Source organism: Octopus bimaculoides, chromosome 10 (assembly GCF_046866305.1).
Source record: "Octopus bimaculoides isolate indiv1 chromosome 10, ASM4686630v1, whole genome shotgun sequence".
NCBI lineage: Eukaryota > Metazoa > Mollusca > Cephalopoda > Octopoda > Octopodidae > Octopus > Octopus bimaculoides.
The window spans coordinates 95,829,740-95,848,070 of record NC_142937.1 but is presented as its reverse complement, the minus strand read 5'-3'; the positions used below and the strand labels follow the sequence as shown (position 1 = coordinate 95,848,070).

General features: G+C 37.7%; 2 protein-coding genes across 2 annotated transcripts in view; one reads left to right on the top strand and one right to left on the bottom strand.

Moving 5' to 3' along the window:
- Positions 1–6,201: 6,201 nt before the first annotated feature.
- LOC106875102 (uncharacterized) lies at positions 6,202–13,800 on the top strand. The gene is made up of 3 exons (XM_014923083.3): positions 6,202–6,336; positions 7,817–8,076; positions 8,834–13,800. The coding sequence occupies exons 2-3, from the start codon at positions 7,821–7,823 to the stop codon at positions 9,196–9,198; spliced, it is 621 nt and encodes a 206-aa protein (XP_014778569.1). The 5' UTR covers positions 6,202–6,336; positions 7,817–7,820; the 3' UTR covers positions 9,199–13,800.
- Positions 9,344–18,331, bottom strand: part of LOC106875101 (DNA-directed RNA polymerase I subunit RPA2) — a 39,509-nt gene continuing 30,521 nt past the window's right edge. Inside the window, exons 25-31 of the mRNA XM_014923082.3 lie at positions 17,837–17,978; positions 15,855–15,913; positions 15,154–15,251; positions 13,582–13,707; positions 12,299–12,426; positions 10,557–10,721; positions 9,344–9,780 (exon numbers count right to left, since the gene is read on the bottom strand). Of these exons, the coding sequence (XP_014778568.1) occupies positions 9,571–9,780; positions 10,557–10,721; positions 12,299–12,426; positions 13,582–13,707; positions 15,154–15,251; positions 15,855–15,913; positions 17,837–17,978 (928 nt within the window). The 3' untranslated portion in view covers positions 9,344–9,570. The remainder of the gene's footprint in view (positions 9,781–10,556; positions 10,722–12,298; positions 12,427–13,581; positions 13,708–15,153; positions 15,252–15,854; positions 15,914–17,836; positions 17,979–18,331) is intronic.

Sequence of the window (18,331 nt, the reverse complement as noted above, 5' to 3'; positions counted from 1 at the left end):
TTAGTTCGTACGTACGTACGTTCTTTCGTTCAATCGTGCGTTCGTTAGGTTGTTCGTTTCTTCGTTCGTTCGTACGTACATATGTACCTACTTACGTACGTTCGAACAAACGAAAATAATTACGAACGAACGAAGATACGTATATAAGTACGTACGTACGTACCAACGAAGGAAAGAACAAACTAATGAACGAACGTACGTACGAAACAACGAACAAACGAATGAAAGAACGTAATTACCACGTACGAACGAAAGAATTAACGAATGAACGACAGAAGGACGAACGATCGAACAAACGAATTAACTGACAAACGTAGGTACATACGAACGAAGGTACGTACGTAAGTAAGAACGTACGATCGAACGAACGTAATTACGTACGTACAAACGAACGAACAAACGTATGTAGGTACGTGTATAAGTACATACGTACGAACGAACGTAAATACGTCCGTACGTACGTACCAACGAAGGAACGAACATACAAATGAACGAACGCACGTACGTACGTAGGAACGAACGAACAAACGTATGTACGTACGTACGAAACATGAAAGAAACGAATGATAGAACGTAAGTACATACGTAAGATCGAGCGAACGAACAAATGATCGAAAGAAGGAACGAATTAACGAACAAATGTAGGTACATACGTACGAACGAACGAACAAGCGTACGGACGACGGAACAAACGAACGAACGAACGTACTTGCGTACGTAGGAACGAACGAACGAACGAGCACACGAAGGAGCGGACGAACGTACGTACGAAAAAATGAACGTACGTATGTACGAACGAAAAAAATGAACGAAAGAACGAACGAATGAACGAACGTAGGTATGTACGTACGAACGAACGAACGAACAAACAAACACACTAACGAACGTACGCACGTACGTACGAACAAACGTAACAATGAACGTACGTATATACATACGAACGAACGTAGGTATTTTGTACATACGAACGACCGAACAAACGTACGTAAGTAGGTAAATATGTACGTACGAACGAACGAACAAACGAACACATTAACGAACGTACGCACATAAATACGAACGAACGAACGTACGATTGAACGAACAAACGAACGTACGTACGAACGAAAGAACTAACGTGCGAACGAACGAAAGAACTAACGTACGTACTTACGAACGAACGCAATTTAGGAACGAACGTACGTACATACGTAAGAATGAACGTACGTATGTACGAACGAACAAAGGAACGAAAGAACGATCGAACGAACGAATGAACGTACGTAAGTAGGTACATATGTACGTACGAACGAACGAATATACGAAGGAACAAACGAACGAAAGAACGAACGTTGGTACGTACGAACGAACGAACGAACAAACGAAAGTACGGTCGTTCGTTCGTTCGTACGTATGTACCTACGTTTGTTAGTTAATTCGTTTGTTCGATCGTTCGTCCTTCGTGCGTTCGTTCTTTTATTCGTTCGTACGTACCTACGTTCGGACCTACGTTCGTTCGTTCGTTCGTTCGTACTTAGGTACGTATGCACGTTCGTTCGTTCGTTCGTTCATTCGTAAGTACGTACTTACTTATATACGTATGTACGTAATTACGTTCGTTTGTTCGTACGTTCTTTCGTTCGTTCGTTCGATCGTTCGTTCGTACTTACATACGTACGTACGTACTTTCGTTCGTTCGTACTTACGTACATACGTACGTACGTACATTCGATCTTTCGTTCGTTCGTTCGTAAGTACGAACATTCATTCGTTACTTCGTTCTTTCGTTCGTTCGTTCGTTCGTTCGTTCGTTCGATCGATCGTTCGTACGTACGTACGTTCATTCGTTCGTACGTAAGTACGTTCGCTCGTACGTTAACTCTTACGTATGTACGTTCGTACGTTCGTTCGTTCGCTCGTTCGATCATCCCTACGTACGGATGTATGTACGTACGTTCTTTCATTCGTGCCTAAATACGTACCTAAGTACGTTCTTGCGTTCGTTTGTTCCTTCGTACGTACGGTCGTTCGTTCGTTCGTACGTATGTACCTACGTTTTGTTAGTTAATTCGTTTGTTCGATCGTTCGTCCTTCTGTCGTTCATTCGTTCGTTCGTAGTACTTACGTTCTTTCACTTGTTTGTTCGTTATTTCGTACGTACGTACATATGTGAGTACGTTCGTTCGTTAGTTCGCTCGTTCATTAGTTTGTTCGATCATTCCTACGTACGGATGTATGTACGTACGTTCGTTCGTACGTACGTTTGTGTGTTCGTTCGATCTTTCTTTCGTTCTCACATGCGTACGTTCGCTCGTTTGACGTTCTTATGTACGTACTACGTACGTACGTACGTTCGTTCTTTTATTCGTTCGTACGTACCTACGTTCGGACGTATGTTCGTTCGTTCGTACGTACGTAGGTACGTACTCACGTTCGTTCGTTCTTTCGTTCGTTCGTTCGTTATATGTACGTACCTTCGGTCGTTCGTTCGTTAGCTCTTTCGTTCGTTAGCTCTTTCGTTCTTTTGTTCCTTTGTTTGTTCGTTCCATCGTTCGTTCCTTCTTTCTTTTGTTCGTCCGTTCGTTCGTTCAATCGTTCGTTCGGTCGTTCGTACGTTCAGTCTTATGTATGTACGTACGCACGTTCGTTCTATCGCTCGTTCGATCATTCCTACGTTCGGATGTATGTACGTTCGTTCGTACGTACGTTCGTTTGTGTGTTCGTTCGATCTTTCTTTCGTTCGCACATGCGTACGTTCGTTCGTTTGACATTCTTATGTACGTATTACGAACGTACGTACGTACGTTCGTTCTTTTATTCGTTCGTACGTACCTACGTTCGGACGTACGTTCGTTCGTTCGTTCGTTCATTCGTACGTAGGTACGTACGCACGTTTGTTCGTTCGTTATATGTATGTACCTTCGGTCGTTCGTTTGTTAGATATTTCGTTCGTACGTACGTACGTACTTTTGTTCGTTTGTTCGTTCGTTCTCTTGTTCCTTTGTTCGTTCGTTTCATCGTTCGTTCCTTGTTTCGTTTGTTCGTTCGTTCGTTATTTCTTCTGTTCTTTCGTTCATACGTACGTACTTACGTTCTTTCATTCGTTTGTTCGTTGTTTCAAACGTATGTACTTACGTACGTACATATGTGCGTACATTCGTTCGTTCGTTCCTACGTGCGTACGTTCATTCGTTAGTTCGTTCGCTCATTATATTGTTCGTTCCTTCGTTGGTACGTACGTACGTTCGTTCGTACTTACGTACGTAACTTCGTTCGTTCGTACTTTCATACATACGTACGTACGTTCGTTCTTTCGTTCATTCGTTGGTACGTACGTAAGTACGTACGTTCATTTGTTACTTCGTTCTTTCGTTCGTTCGTTCATACGTTTACTCTTACGTATGTACGTACGTACGTACGTTCGTTCGTTCGTTAGTTCGTTCGTTCCTTGATTTCGTTCGTTCTTACGTACGTACGTACGTTCGTTCGCTCGTTCCTACGTACGGATGTATGTACGTACGTTCGTTCGTTCGTTTGTTTGTTCGTTCGATCTTTCTTTCGTTCGCACATGCGTACGTTCGTTCGTTTCTTCCTTCGTTCGTTCGTTCGTTCGTTTGTTCGTTCGTTCGTACGTCCGTACGTTCGTTCGTACGTACATGCGTACGTTCGTTAATTTGTTCGATTGTTCGTTCGTTTGTACGTACGTACGTACGTACATACATATGTACCTACTTACGTACGTTCGTTCGTACGTTTGTTCGTTCGGTCGTTCGTACGTACATACATACGAACGTTCGTTCATTCACTCGTTCGATCGTTCGTTCGTTCCTACTTTCGATCGTTCTTTCATTCGTTTGTTCGTTCTTACATTCATACGTTCATTTCTTTATTCGTTCGTTCGTTCGTACGTACGTACGTTTGTACATACTTTCTTCCGTTCGTCCGTTTCTTTGTTCGTTCGTTAGGTCGTTCGTTCGGTCATTCGTATGTACGTTCGTTCGTTCGTACATTCTTACGTACGTACGTTCGTTTCTTCGTTCATTCATATATATGTACGTACCAACATATGTACGTACGAACATACGTAGTTCGTTCGTTCGTTCGTTCGTTCACTCATACGTACATACGTCTATACGTATGTACGTACGTTCCTACGTTTGATCGTTTTTTCGTACGTTCGTTCATTCGTTCGTACGTACGCACATACGTACCTACGTTCGTTCGTTCGTTTGTAAATTCGTTCGTACGTACGTTCTTTCTTTCCTTCGATCATTTGTTCATACGTACGATCGTTCGTTCATACGTATATACGTTCGTTCGTACGTACCTACCTTCGTTCGTAGGTACGTACGTACGTTCGTTCTTACGTACGTACATTCGTTCGTTCGTACATTCGTACGTTTATTCGTTTGTCCGTACATTCGTACGTATGTACGTTCATTCGTTCGATCGTTCATTCATACATATGTACGCTCAAACATGCACTGGCATCAGCCTCGTTCAGATGGTGCTTTTTATGTGCCACCAGCAAGGACGCAACTGAAGGCGGCGCTGCCATCAGCCTCGTTAAGATGCCGCTTTTTATGTGCCACCAGCACGGACGCAACTCAAGGCGGCGCTGGCATCAGCCTCGTTCAGATGGTGCTTTTTATGTGCCACCAGCCCGGACGCAACTCAAGGCGGCTCTGGCATCAGACTCGTTCAGATGTTTTTTTTTAATATGGCTTCCGTGCTGGGGGCACATAAAAACAACTATATGAACGTGCCTGACTCCAGCGCCGCCTTGAGTGGCGTCCGGGCTGGTGGCACATAAAAAGCACCATCTGAACGAGGCTGATGCCTGCGCCTCCTTTACTGGCTTCCGTGCTGGTGGCACATAAAAATCTTTTTGCACCATAATCATATGTAAATAGTAATCCTACAAATAAAGTTACCAATTTTTTATTACTTCGCTCTCTCCGCGACGAATTCTCTTCTCAACCCCACTCGCCTCACCACCGCTGCACACTGTTACCAAACAGCAAAAACTTTCTCTGGTCACTACAGCCATCATCCTCAACGTGTCTCGAACGGACTCTAGTCATTACCAAAAATTCCAGCCTATTTCTATGTTTTGGATGTGTCCCTTATCCCGTGTCTTATCATCACCCCGATCTTTCTGACCTGGCTATTTTATGTTTTATTTCCTTCAATTCTTACAATTGAATAATGATGAATGCATCCATAATGAACTACTTTGCTTCAAAACTTCGATAAACCAGTCTGGAAATCTTTTCTTCTACATCAGGATCGCCAGATAAGTTGACAAGTAATGCATTACGTTACTTTTCAAGACAGCACATGACTATTAATGTGTTCGACTAAAGGCGAGCTAAAATCTGTAACTTTTCTATTTTATTTTAAAATATATACTCATGATAATTCTAGCCAGTCAACAAAATTTATAGACAAATTAAATGAAATCTGTTTTATCATTCTAAAATACTTTGATTCATATTGTATTATAAATGCAGTCAGGATTTGGTAGCTTTATTTGTGGAAACTGACCTCCGACTGACTGAGCGAGAGAGTACACTTCAAATTATGCAGGGTCCGAATAGTAAGATTTCGGCGGATAAGGTCCGCCTTGTCCGCCAAGTTTTCTATATTCTACGAATATTTAATAAAATTTTCAGTGACGAAAGGATTACGTTGAAATCTTTCAGACATCACATGCGTGCAATTTTATTGGTAGAAAGTCTTCATTTCAAATAACCAACAAACTGCTTCTCTACTCTTGCTGCATCATTACACAGATACAACCTTGTAATAATTCAGGCTTGACCAACAGCTGTCTCCTAAAACCCTTCAGACACTCTCTTTTATTGGTCAACCTAGATTACGTTCAGAAAAAGAAGAAGAAAAATTCCCCACAAAACAGATATTTACTTGATTGCAAAAAACAATCAACTTTGCTAAACATTTTCAATCTGTGTAGTGTTTATTTTTGTTTGCTGTTTTTTAAAATCTTTTTTTAATCAAGTGAGAAGGGTCCATGCCCCTTTACAGGGCTCCTGAGATCAGCGTTAAATATTCTCAAACCTGGCTCAAATACTTGCAACAGAGGTCTTCAATAAAAATAAAAAGAACAAAGTGAGCAGCGGGGGCGATGGTGGGTCACACATACAAGAACAAGCGGTGTACTCAGCCGCGACCCGGCAGTAATGACTATTTAACAACTTCGATACTGTACGCTGAATAAATATCGTTACTAAGGCAGCAGGACAGGATGTGACGCAAGTTTACCATAGCAACAGGGAAGTTGTAGTATTTGGATGTTTCGCGCAATCTAGTGAATTTCAATAAACAGAAATCCATGTAAGATATTGATTTTATAAAATTTCCATTTTCTTCTGAATCGCTTTTGTTTGAATAGTTTTCTCAGATTAATAAATATTTAAGGAAGTTTTCAGAGAATGAATGACATTACATGTGTACGCGTGTTTTTATTAGTATGAGGTCACGATTTCGATACGTAAGCAATTTATATTCTCTTCTCTCGCCACAGGAACATACGGACATGGAAGTAAAATAGAATTTGCTTAAAGTCGATGACTTTTGAATAACTTTGTGGTTTCCATTTTTGTAATTAGTGATAGAAAAATAAAAGAAACAAAATAAAATCCGAATACCCTTATCCAAAAATTTTATTGTGATTACATACACGCAAGCTTACATTTTCAACTGAACGATAGATTTACTATCAAAGTAAATTGGTAAATTAAAATTCTTGAAAACGTGAAACAAATTTTGTTTTGCTAGTCCGAATTACACAACCAAACACAATTATTCCCTGTATCTGGATTTTTCCTCTTAAAGTCGAGGGGTTAGCCAGCAGCATCGCCCAAACACTAATCTGTGATTTAGTTTGTTATCAATAAATACAGGTAATGTTTACAACTTGACCTGGAAACGAAAATCAAAAAAATAGTGCAATGGGTGTTAAAAAAAAAAAAAAATGTGTAGGAAACGAATATGCAAAAAAAAAAAAAAAAAATGCGCGCAAAGCAACGGGGGCGGGGACCTCGGAAAATTCACAAGATCCGGGTTTTTCCTTCATAACTTTTAGGAAAATAGTTTTTTTTTTTTCAATGAAATTTTATATAAAATACCTTTCAAACGGCATACATTACGATTATAAAGTAATTTATGGGGAAAATCTTGTAAAAATTTAACTCTAGGACAAACTGTATCCCACACTGTTTAGATGAAGTAAAGTATCTCAAACAAGACTCAGAGGTGGATCAGTGAACACCATGCAACTGTAGCCATTCCTTAATCCCAGTCATATTCTATCACAATTTAAAAACTTTTCTGTAGTTTAGTCACTGATGGTCCAACCATGAAACAGATAGTGGCTCGTTTACATAATGAGTTGAGGCAGATCCTCATTTCGAAACCCCTTTATGAGGATTTCTTTCCTCATTCTTATATTGATTTCTAGCCCTTTTAAAAGGCTTCTATTTCTTAACATCTTAAATAGTTATGTTATTGAACTGCCAATTTGAATGGCCTGGGTGGGATTTTCCTGCAGGGGTTTCATGAATTTTTCACATTTTAACTTACCCAGTAGTTGAGAATAAAATCTGTATTATCTTGAAAAGATATTTGCAATAGATTCAGTGGCATAGCTTATAGAGTGTGCTGTCCTGAGAAGCCCTTCAGGGTCACTCCCCTATTCATTTGAGTACATCCAAGTGTTCTAACTGGTCTGCTCATTTGTTATCGCATGAATCTTATTTCAATACCCAGAGTGACACCATTGCACAGAAGATTCCTTCTTGACTTTCCCTTTCAGAAGAATGCTTTTTTCACCTGCCGGTGTGACTCCATCAGGAGCTAAAGTACCTGAGTACCATATGCCAACAAATAATTATTTGTCTGGAGACTGGAAGTCCCATAACTGGAGAGGTCCAGCATATTATGTACCAAGTGAAAGGAGATGGATTGCATACCATAACTACAGGACTTTACCAGATTTAATCAAGAGGGACAGTATGGACATACAATGTGAAGATCAATATGTCGACTTTGTTCGAACAAGAGACACTCCATCATGTAAGCTTTTTCCTTTTTATATTTCTGAAATAATTACTTTTGTTTAATATTACAGTGATTGTTGTTGCCCAAACAAACCAACTTGAATAAAATCCTTACTATATTAAACAGAGACACTCATATAAATAAAATCTGTAAGTGAATGATAAAGGGATTTAATTATAGTTTATTATTAGCTGGCAGAATCGTTAGTATGCCGGGCGAAATGCTTAGCGGTATTTTGTCTGTCACTTTGTTCTGAGTTCAAATTCTGCTGAGGCAATGATGATAGCCCACTACCTTTGGAGATATGCTGTGATTGTTTCCAGTATAATCAAGTATATACAGCAAGTAGAGGCTGGCATGTGAAATAATTATGAACTATTCTTTATAACTTTGTACCCAAGATACATCATAAAAGACCCCCAATTTTCATATTATTCAACCTAATTGGTTCTAAACATAAATAAACTTTGTTTCTCACTTTGTAAGATGAAAAGCATCTTATTTGAGTGATCAGGAAGTTGATTTGGTAAAACAATGTCACAATAATCAAGTTTACCGTAAATATGTCGTTTGAATCATGCAAGTGGTTTTCCATCTCTTTATTTTCTGTCCAATGGTCTTTTTTAACTCAATAATTTCTTTATACAAAGATTCATTTACTTATTTTCATGTTTCCCAATGTTTCTAAAATAATATTTTAAATAAATAATGTATTATGTGATAAATAGACTATTTTCTTTTTAAAAAATCTATCACTTTTTTATTTTTTTAGGTTTTCGATATAGAAATATTGGCATACTTCCAAGTATACATCCCCATTTGATGTTAAATGGCTACAAGCGGGAACTCTTGTATTCTCAAACAGCAAACAAATTTCACATGGCACCTATGCCATGCAGACGTTATTACATAAACTATCACGATGTCTTAGACGAAAAGCTTTACAGGCGACATAAAGACGTATCTTCGATTTTTAAAATAGGGCCCTGCGATGTACCCAATTATGGCCATATTCCAAACATTGTTTCAGGGAAGACAAGCTTCACAGAAGAAATTGATCGGAATAACCCTATGTACGAAAATGTTTTTTGCACAGGAACACAGTACACTCATCGCATTGACAAGCCATATCATTAAGTTTCCAAAATGAATAGAAACTCTTCTCATTTCACTGATCGTCTTCAGTCTACAAACAATAAAATAACATAAAAAATATTGTTTTATATTCATTTCCATCTCCACACATATGAAAACAATAATATAGAGAGAAGATTAATCAAAATTATGTATAAAAATATCTTTATTACAAGTTGTTGTTGATAAAACAGGAAATTTAGAAAACTGATTTTTTATACACTGACTTGACAAATAGCTGCTTTCCAATAACTGTCAGGTGTACATGATACAATAAAAGAAAACAAAAAATCTTTGATGAATTTATCAGCAGCTCATTAACTCCAAGAAAAAACCTATCATCAAAATACTTACAGGTGTCATACAACAAACGCATCATTTAACATCAACTTTTAGGTTGATGTTTACAGCAGCCAATTCTGCGACAAGGTAACGGAACACATATGGAATGGTGATATTTTTAATAGTCTCTGACTTCTTACATAACATGCATGACCAATGTTGCATATCATAAGCTATTTTTGTGCTATCAACCGGGGACTGAATAGGAGAAAGTATATTTCCACATTCAGTGCAAACTTTTGTCTGAAATAAAATTAAAAAAACATGATTAAAAAGACCAAAGACCTGAACATCAGGTGTTCAATCCCTACTACAATGATTATAAAAGAGAGATTATCTTTTTAAGGGTTCTACCTGGAGGGAAAGGCCCTTCCAGATCAGTGAAATCAACATGGTTTGGTGTCCCTTGAGAGTTCACCCTGACATTTCATTACCCCTATTTTTATCTATAATCCAGCTTTACCCTGGCTATTTCCATTCTCTTTTCTATAATATGAGTAGCCTCAACAAGAAACCCATTCTTTGCTGGTCCCCTTCTATAATTTAACCCTTCATCCCCAAGTATAAAGCTGCCTCCCTCTCTTCTGTAGTCCCCCTCAGTTGAAGGGGATCTTAACCTTGTGTGCTGCATGGCAACAAACACATAAATACTGGTGTCACACAAACACACTGTAAATTGAGGGGCATTTGGAAGGGTACCCAGCCATAAACACCATGGCAAAGCAGGTACTGATGTAGCCCTTGGGGGCCATTGGATCCTGTCAAACTATCCAACAAAAGACATCAAGGAACATGGTCACTAAATGACGATGGTGTGTAAGAGGGGACTAGCATGCATGAGCCCCTGACAGTCTTCCTTCAACAAAATTTTAAAAAAGAAAAGAAAAAAAAAGCTCTGCTTAGGTGGCCTGCACATAGGTATGTATAGATCTATGGTTAACTTTGATTGATGGAGGCCTGAGAAAGATATTAAAAAGAACTTGTCAAAATTGTTGAATAATAAGAAAAGCAACACTGACCAGGCATCGGTCAGTACAGTTGAGTAAACGGTCTTGCAAAAGAAACGAAGAACCATGTGCAATGAGGGCATCTCTTTCCATTTCTCCAAACCGAGCACCACCACCACGTTTTCTACCTTTTATAGGCTGATGTGTCTGTACATCCACACGACCAGTTGTTCTCACCTAGAAACATAACCAGAAACAGCTCGTTATTACTACTAGGTGATATATCACACAATGATGGCTTAATTTTTCAGCAATCTACTAAAAACAAATTATTAGCAAGAGAGACAGAAAAGCAGAAGACACATTTACACACCTCACTTGATAGAATTATTGAATCATTGATAACAGTGATATACACATGAGTGCATTCATTTTTACATTTTTCTTATACTGGAAAGTGCACAACTGCATGATATGATGTTCCTCGGGAATACAAACACATCACTGATTTGAACTCAAAGGGTCTCATGTGAAGAAGTAGATGTAATAAATACTTAATTACTGCTATATTAACAGACTAGCAGACATACCCAGCGTTGCTTGGGATTGAAATGTCACAGTTTGTATATATGGTACAGTTAAGTTGAAACATGTGATACTGGAGAAGTGCAGCATTGACAACAAAGCATTTGTGGGTTAAATGAAGGGCTAATTTGAGTAAGTGACATGTTATGCATCTGTTTGGAATATTCCAGGCCCTAACCATGTCATAGAGAAGTGGATGGGGGGATATGTGATTTTTGAATGCACCTAAAAGCTCTCAGTGGATATACTCTCCTTTGCAGCTGCTGCTACCACATTGAACAATCAGCAGACATAGGAACTACATCTATGTGAAAAATTAAGCCTGTGGGTGCGCTCAACAGCACCACATGAGAGAAATCTGCATGAAAGAAATGATGTGGTAAGCGAGGGGGTGGGGGGTTGCCAGGAAGCACTTGAAAACCCACAGTCATGCAATATTTCAGTTTGGAATCAATAGTTGTGGCTCAACCATGCACTCCTTCACGTAAACAGCATGACACCATTGTGAGGACAACTCAGCTCCCAAATGAAAATAATTCTGCATGCAACACCAGGGTACGTAAGGTCATATTAAAGACACAGTCTCTAACATACATGGTTGGGTCTTAGACACCATAAATTAGTAGGTTAATGGACATGCGATATTTCAGTTTGTAATCAACAGCTGAAGAATATTTGTATGGGTTTCATCTAAGCTTAGAAGAAAGACTTTGATACTGAAGCTAAAAGAAAATAGTTGAATAGTTGCTCAGGATTTAACATATTTTTCATAATAAACTTAGTGCATTCCAAACGGTTTTTATTCCAGCAAATTGCTATCTATGGCATTACAAGAAGAAGCTATTATTGCTGCCACTTAGGCCATGCAGTTTGAAGTCTACATCGGTTTGTCCATTTAATACAACCTACTTATATCATCTCAGTAGCTGCTTTTTCCAGTTTGAACAGAAGCAATGTGTGGACCATGTGTACCCCAAGAAAGGGAGTTTTCTGTCCCCAGGGGCCCCTTTACTCATTATGGAAAAAATTTTAAGAGTCTAAAACTATCTCTGGAACATAAGTAATGTATGTTCCCAGTATAGAGAAAATCAGTTGTGAACCTCAGAAGTTCTGTGGGTTTACACACACACACATCCTCAGTTTTATAGATTAGAGGCAACCATAACAGTGATAAATCATAAAAGACAAAGACAAAAGAAATCAAAATAGAACCTATATGTGAATCTCACCTGGAATTTGTCTGAAACCATATGCCTCAATTTCTGGTAGTAGACAATACCTATGAAGATATCAGCCTCTAGCTCCTCACCAGTGACCCCACTGTAGAGTCGTTCAGTTCCATAGAAGTTGTAACCAGCTGTAATGAATAAAAATTAAAGAAATTCTCAAATGAAGCATCGAAATAGTAAAAGAAATTCACTTGGTTAAACACAAGAGAGAAAGCATTTATGTAATTTGGAGATGAAGCTTATGTTTTATTACTCATATTAATATATAGTCTCAATCACACAGCTGAGGTGGCTTAAGATAACGTAGTAAACAGATCTCTGCAGGTTTCAACAATTGACCAAATCATCTGCTCATTGAATTAGCATTCCATGTTGTTGAGCATTCCACACACACACGTGTACTCTTAACCCTTTTGCATTCAGATTCAGCCAAATTATTTATTCACATTGGTTTGAATTAATCATACACCATCTCATAGCTTTGTGATTTTGATAATGTGATTGTTTATTTTTAGAATGACATTGTAGGGTAGGTGTGAGAGCCTGGATCTGACCAGTTTGAATATAAAGCAGGTAGAATATTTGAACCAGATCTACACAAACAGAATAACCATGATACAGTGTGTAACACAGCTGTATCCACTGAATGGGCTTCGATACAATTTCTATCTAACCAGTTTCATTCAGAGCAATGGGTCGACCCCAGGACATAAACATGACATGTGCCTAAAATGCCATGCAATGGGATTGAAAGCAGGATTTCATGTGTGTCAAGCAAGCTTCTTTCCTCATTCAGCAAAGCTTTGTCCATGATTTAGGATGCATACGAATACAAAGATATGGCAGGATCTTTAAGTTGTTTTAATTGTTACAGCCAAAGCCATCCTGGAACATTACCAGAAAGAAATGGATATTTATAATGAAGGATAAAGGTATAGAATTATTATTTGACCCTTTTATAACAGTATTTCTGTTCAAATATATCAATGCCTTTGTTTCAATTAATTCTGTAAAAGAAATAAAGAATATTAGAAAGTAGTTAATATGTCAGTGATTATGAAGCTAGTGTTTGGAACATAAATATGGAATTTTAATAAAAAGTTTTAATTTAGATTGCTTTAAAACAGAGAATTTATGTCATATAATGAGGGACAGTCTCCGGAATCAGGATGGTTAAGAGGTGGTCGTACTGCAAGACTGGCGGCTATAGAGAAGTGACACATTAATGGCAGAGACAAAACAACACAGATGAAAGCAACTCGTGTTTCTCCAACCAAACTAACCTGCAGTGAGTAGTTTTCCAAAATGGTCTGATGCCGTATAGTCATCATTGAATGAGAATGGAGTAGAATCATGACTCATGCCATGCAGAGCACCAGATTTTCCTGCCATAAATTCTAAGATCATACCTGTAATGAAAAAGAAATACATTTAACTCTTTCATTACCAGATTTCTGTTTTAAATAAAATCAAGAATTAAATAAAATAACTGTTATATTAAATTGGTTTTGGAACATAAATTAATATGAAATTTTGTTGGAAGGTTTTAAATCACTTTAACCCTTCAGCACCCAGATTACTCCATCAAATGAAACACTTATTTATTCACAGTTTTGAATTAATCATGGACTATCTTATAACTTTGAGATTTTGATGAAGTGATTGTTTATTTTCACAACGTCATTGTAGGGTAGGTGTGAGAGGCTGGATCTAGATATTTTGACTACAAACCAAATAGAATATTTAGGCCAGATGCAGATGGTCTAAATGGTTAAAACAGCAAGTTTGTATCATAAAACTAGGAGCAGTTTCAGACAGGTTGATAATTGTGGACTGGTGCACTGTTCTGGTATCGGTGATCTGGCTGTTTGCAATGAAATCTCTTCCTGAACTCCCTCAAAACCTTCACTCTTAGTTGACTGTCTGGCCAGTGAGAACCCAGAAGATGTAAATGATACACTTGTCCAAAAATGGGATCAGCATGAGCTTCCTGATGGCTATGCTTTGCTTGGCTGCTTCTGCCAACAGAATACATCTGCTTGCCTCATAACATGTTAATCCAGAAAGCAGTATAGAGCAATTCATAAGTTTGTGTGGTGGGTTTTGCCCAGTTTAATAACGCAAAACTATATGGCATCGTAAGCTTCCAAATTGTCTTCACATCCCGACTGCATTCTGCCAGTCAGCTAGCTGTAACATGCAGTGTTTAATAGAAAGTGTTCAAAGTGCTGTTACAGCCATCTCCTTCAATCTAGAATAACAAAAATTGGCAGTTTAGTTTATTAAATGTATAGTAATGATATACTAAAATTACAATAATCTAGGACTGTTGTAACTGCCTCTCCTAAAAAAGTCTCAAAACTTCTGGAATGTACCCCCATATGTTCTGAGCTTATCAAATGTCATTGATGTCAACTTTGGGGTCGATAAAATAAGTACCAGTTAAGTACTGGTGTTGATTTAATCAACTAACCTCTTTCACTAAAATTTCAAGCCTTGCACCTATGTTAGAAATAGTTGTGGATGGCCTACCCTCAAGAGGGTTGTGCTAATCTAGCTTTTCAATTTTCGGGGTTTGATAAAATAAAAAAAAACAATCAAGTGCTGAGTGTTTGTAATTGACAACTGCTCTCCTCTCAGAATTGCAGGCCTTGTACCAGAATTAGAAATAATTATGAAAGGCATCAGAAAATATATTCATACCAATCTTGTTTCTTTCAACAGCTCAAAGACACAACTACTACACGTCTCAAGAAAATGTTACCATACTCCCCACCACCTCACTCCAAGCAAGAAGAACTGATTTTATATATATTTTGAAAAAATAACAGGTTTTAATGAAAAGTGGGAGTTACCTATTGTCATTCGAGATGGGAAACCATGAGGATTGAAAAGAATATCTGGAGTCATTCCACTTTCAGTGAAGGGCATGTCCTCAGAAGGCCAAAGTATACTGGAAACAAGATCAAACACTATTAGTTGATTTGGAATTATCATCTTAAAATCCTACCATTTGTGGATAAATGTAAACTAGAGACATGCAAAAAAAAAAAAAATAGAAATTCTGTTAAATACTTTTTAATCCTTTTGTGTTGAAATACATTGCCTTTGTTTTAATTTTGAAAATAATGGACAATTTCATAATATAGCTTATCTTGATTAATCTGGCATTTGAACATAAATTAACAAACAATTTCGATGGAAGATCACATTAAAAACGGACAATCTCAGGTGGTTTGGTATCAAAAGAGTTAAATTTTACAACTTCATTTTTCACATTTAGCATGAGGGGAAATAATTTTTGTCAATTTAAATAATTGCACATACATTTTTTTACTCCATTAGTCTAGAGGAAGGGACTGTACCTGTGACCTTTGCCGGTCATCTGATGCCAGCGAAACTGATGTGGTTAATGTTTCTTTTAAATAATTGCAGGTTGACAGTCATAAAAATAACATGAGCATAAAGAAATTGTAAAAAATTGAAGGTTTGTGGGTTAGTGAATGCAAAAACATTATGAGTGAGGTTTAACAAAAAACGGACAAGAACTCCTTACCTACAGATGCCTTTCTGTCCGTGACGACTTGAAAATTTGTCACCAATAATTGGATTTCTCTAAGAAAAATAAAAAATTTTTAAAAGTTTTTTTTCATAGAAAAAGGTTTATTGTCGACACATTTAATTCTTCTTTGAAGCAGCATAATATTTCCCCATGGCCAGACATATTTTTGCAGAGGATTGGAAATGAAAATGACAGCCTGTATGACAATAACACTCATTTACAACTATCACGTAACGTCAAGGAGACACAAACAAACACATATTCTCACACACACACATATACAGAAGTTGAGCTTCTTTCAGTTTCTGCCTACCAATACATGTCCAAGGTGCCACTTAGTGGAACCGATCCCAAAACCGTGAGGTTGAGAAGTGAACTTCTTCATCACAAAGCGATGCCACCAATAATATCATGGTTTGCTCTGATTGTGCCATGCCATTTCAAACATGTCTCTGAACTTCCCAGCACTGAACATCAACAAAACTCCATGATCTATAGTCTGGCAGTCACTAAGAAAACTATAATTTGAAGAATGATGAGAGCAGTGTAAGTCATATACGGAGATGCAGTCAGCAAAGTGAGGGTTGAGAATGAGTTCAGTGAGGAATTCAGAGTGCAAGTTGGTGTCCGTCAGGTTTCAGCTCTCTTATTTATTATTGTCCTCCAGACCATAACAGTGGAGTTTAAGACCATTTGCCTGTGGGAGCACCTAAATGCTCATGACCAGTTCTTATAGCAGAGACTGTGGAAGATTTAGAGATGAAATTCCAAATTTGGGACTGAAACCTAGAATCAAAAGGTCTCAGAGTAAAAGACTTACTAAGGTTTTAGTAAGTCGAAAAGAAGACAGAATACTGATGGCATCAAAGAAACGAATGTGATCAACATGCAGAAAAGGAGGAGGAGGAGGAGAGAGAAGTTTTGTCGAGTGTAACCTCTGGATGCACAAGAGAGTCAAAGACAGACTGACAGTAGATGTACAGGAATAGTGAGACCTCAGAGAACCAATAAAATCAATTCTTTGTAATGCTCAGAAGATTTTATAGAAGTGGTTGATAGCTTCTCTTACCTAAGTGAACTAATCTGGCACTGTCCATCCACATTTAACAACGTGGATGGACAGTACCAGGAGATTCAAGAGGAAGGAGCCAATGGAACATTCCAAATGCATATATATATATATATATATATATATATATTTACGCCAACATGAAACATGGTTGTGTGTATGTGTGTGTTGTATGGAAATTTGAACCAAGTAATGTTTATTTTTTTCAGTTTTTGTTTTTATATATTAGTAGTGTGGGTTCTATAAAAGTAATTTTATCCGTTTCAACTTTGCTGCATGGTGCAGCTTCTGTAGATTTGTATGTTTGCTGAAAGGTAGGAACGTCTTCAATAGATGTTACGGCTAAGGTGGTTGAGGATGGGTGATTTGAGTGAACAAGGATGTAATGATCTATTTAGTTTAGATAGATCGAGTGTTACATCCAGGAAGTTGGCTTTCAAGAGGCTGTGTTCCACAGAGATTTAGAAACGTGGTTTGTTTATGAAGTTATGAAAATTCTTAGGGAATTTGTCTGAGTTGACATTTCCAATTGTTGATAGCAAGGAGGCTGTCATCATAGTATAAACTTCGTTTTAATGGAAGCTTTGATGTTATGCAGGAGGTTTCTCTACTGAATCACTTGCAGGGTGTGGGAGAGCTATTGATCCAAAAGGAATCCTTATGCCTTGCAACCTTCAACTCAAAGACAGATTCTATAAGAACCTTCAAAGCTTCTTCAGCAACCCATGTTTCCAAATCTGTGGAACACAGCCCAATAAAAAGTCAACTTCCTGAACATAACACTTGATCTACCTACCACTATCTTTGCATTACACTCATATTAATTCAAATCACCCCAGCAACATTATCAACAACTTTATTGCTGTATATACATATATATATATATTACTTTAGATCATATACATACTGGTACTCTTAATACAATGATAACATTGGTTAATTCCCCTGTGCCAGTGTCATTGCCCAAAATTTTTACTTGGTCAACATATGCCTCTTCCTTTTCTTGGTAATAAACGGTATGTTGTTCTGATGTCTCCAGGTTGAAGTAACTAAATGTAAAAAAATAAAAACAATAATTATAACACAAGAAACAATACTTTATAGTTATGTATTCTATTGTAAAGAGATGAAAATCCAAGTTGAACTTGCCAGGATATTCAAGTTAAGAATCATAGAGTCAGTTCATTTGTTAGTTCAATGTCTGTTTACCATGCTAGCATGGGTTGGATAGGATCTTATTTAAGGTAAGATTTTGTGACTGGATGCAAATCCTGTCACCAACCATTATCTGTTTTTCAAGTAAGTGGGGTTTTATTCCTAAAGTCTTTAATAATGCAGAATTGTCGTTGTTGTCATCATCATCATTTAAAGTCCATGCTGTTCCATGGATTGGATGGTTTGA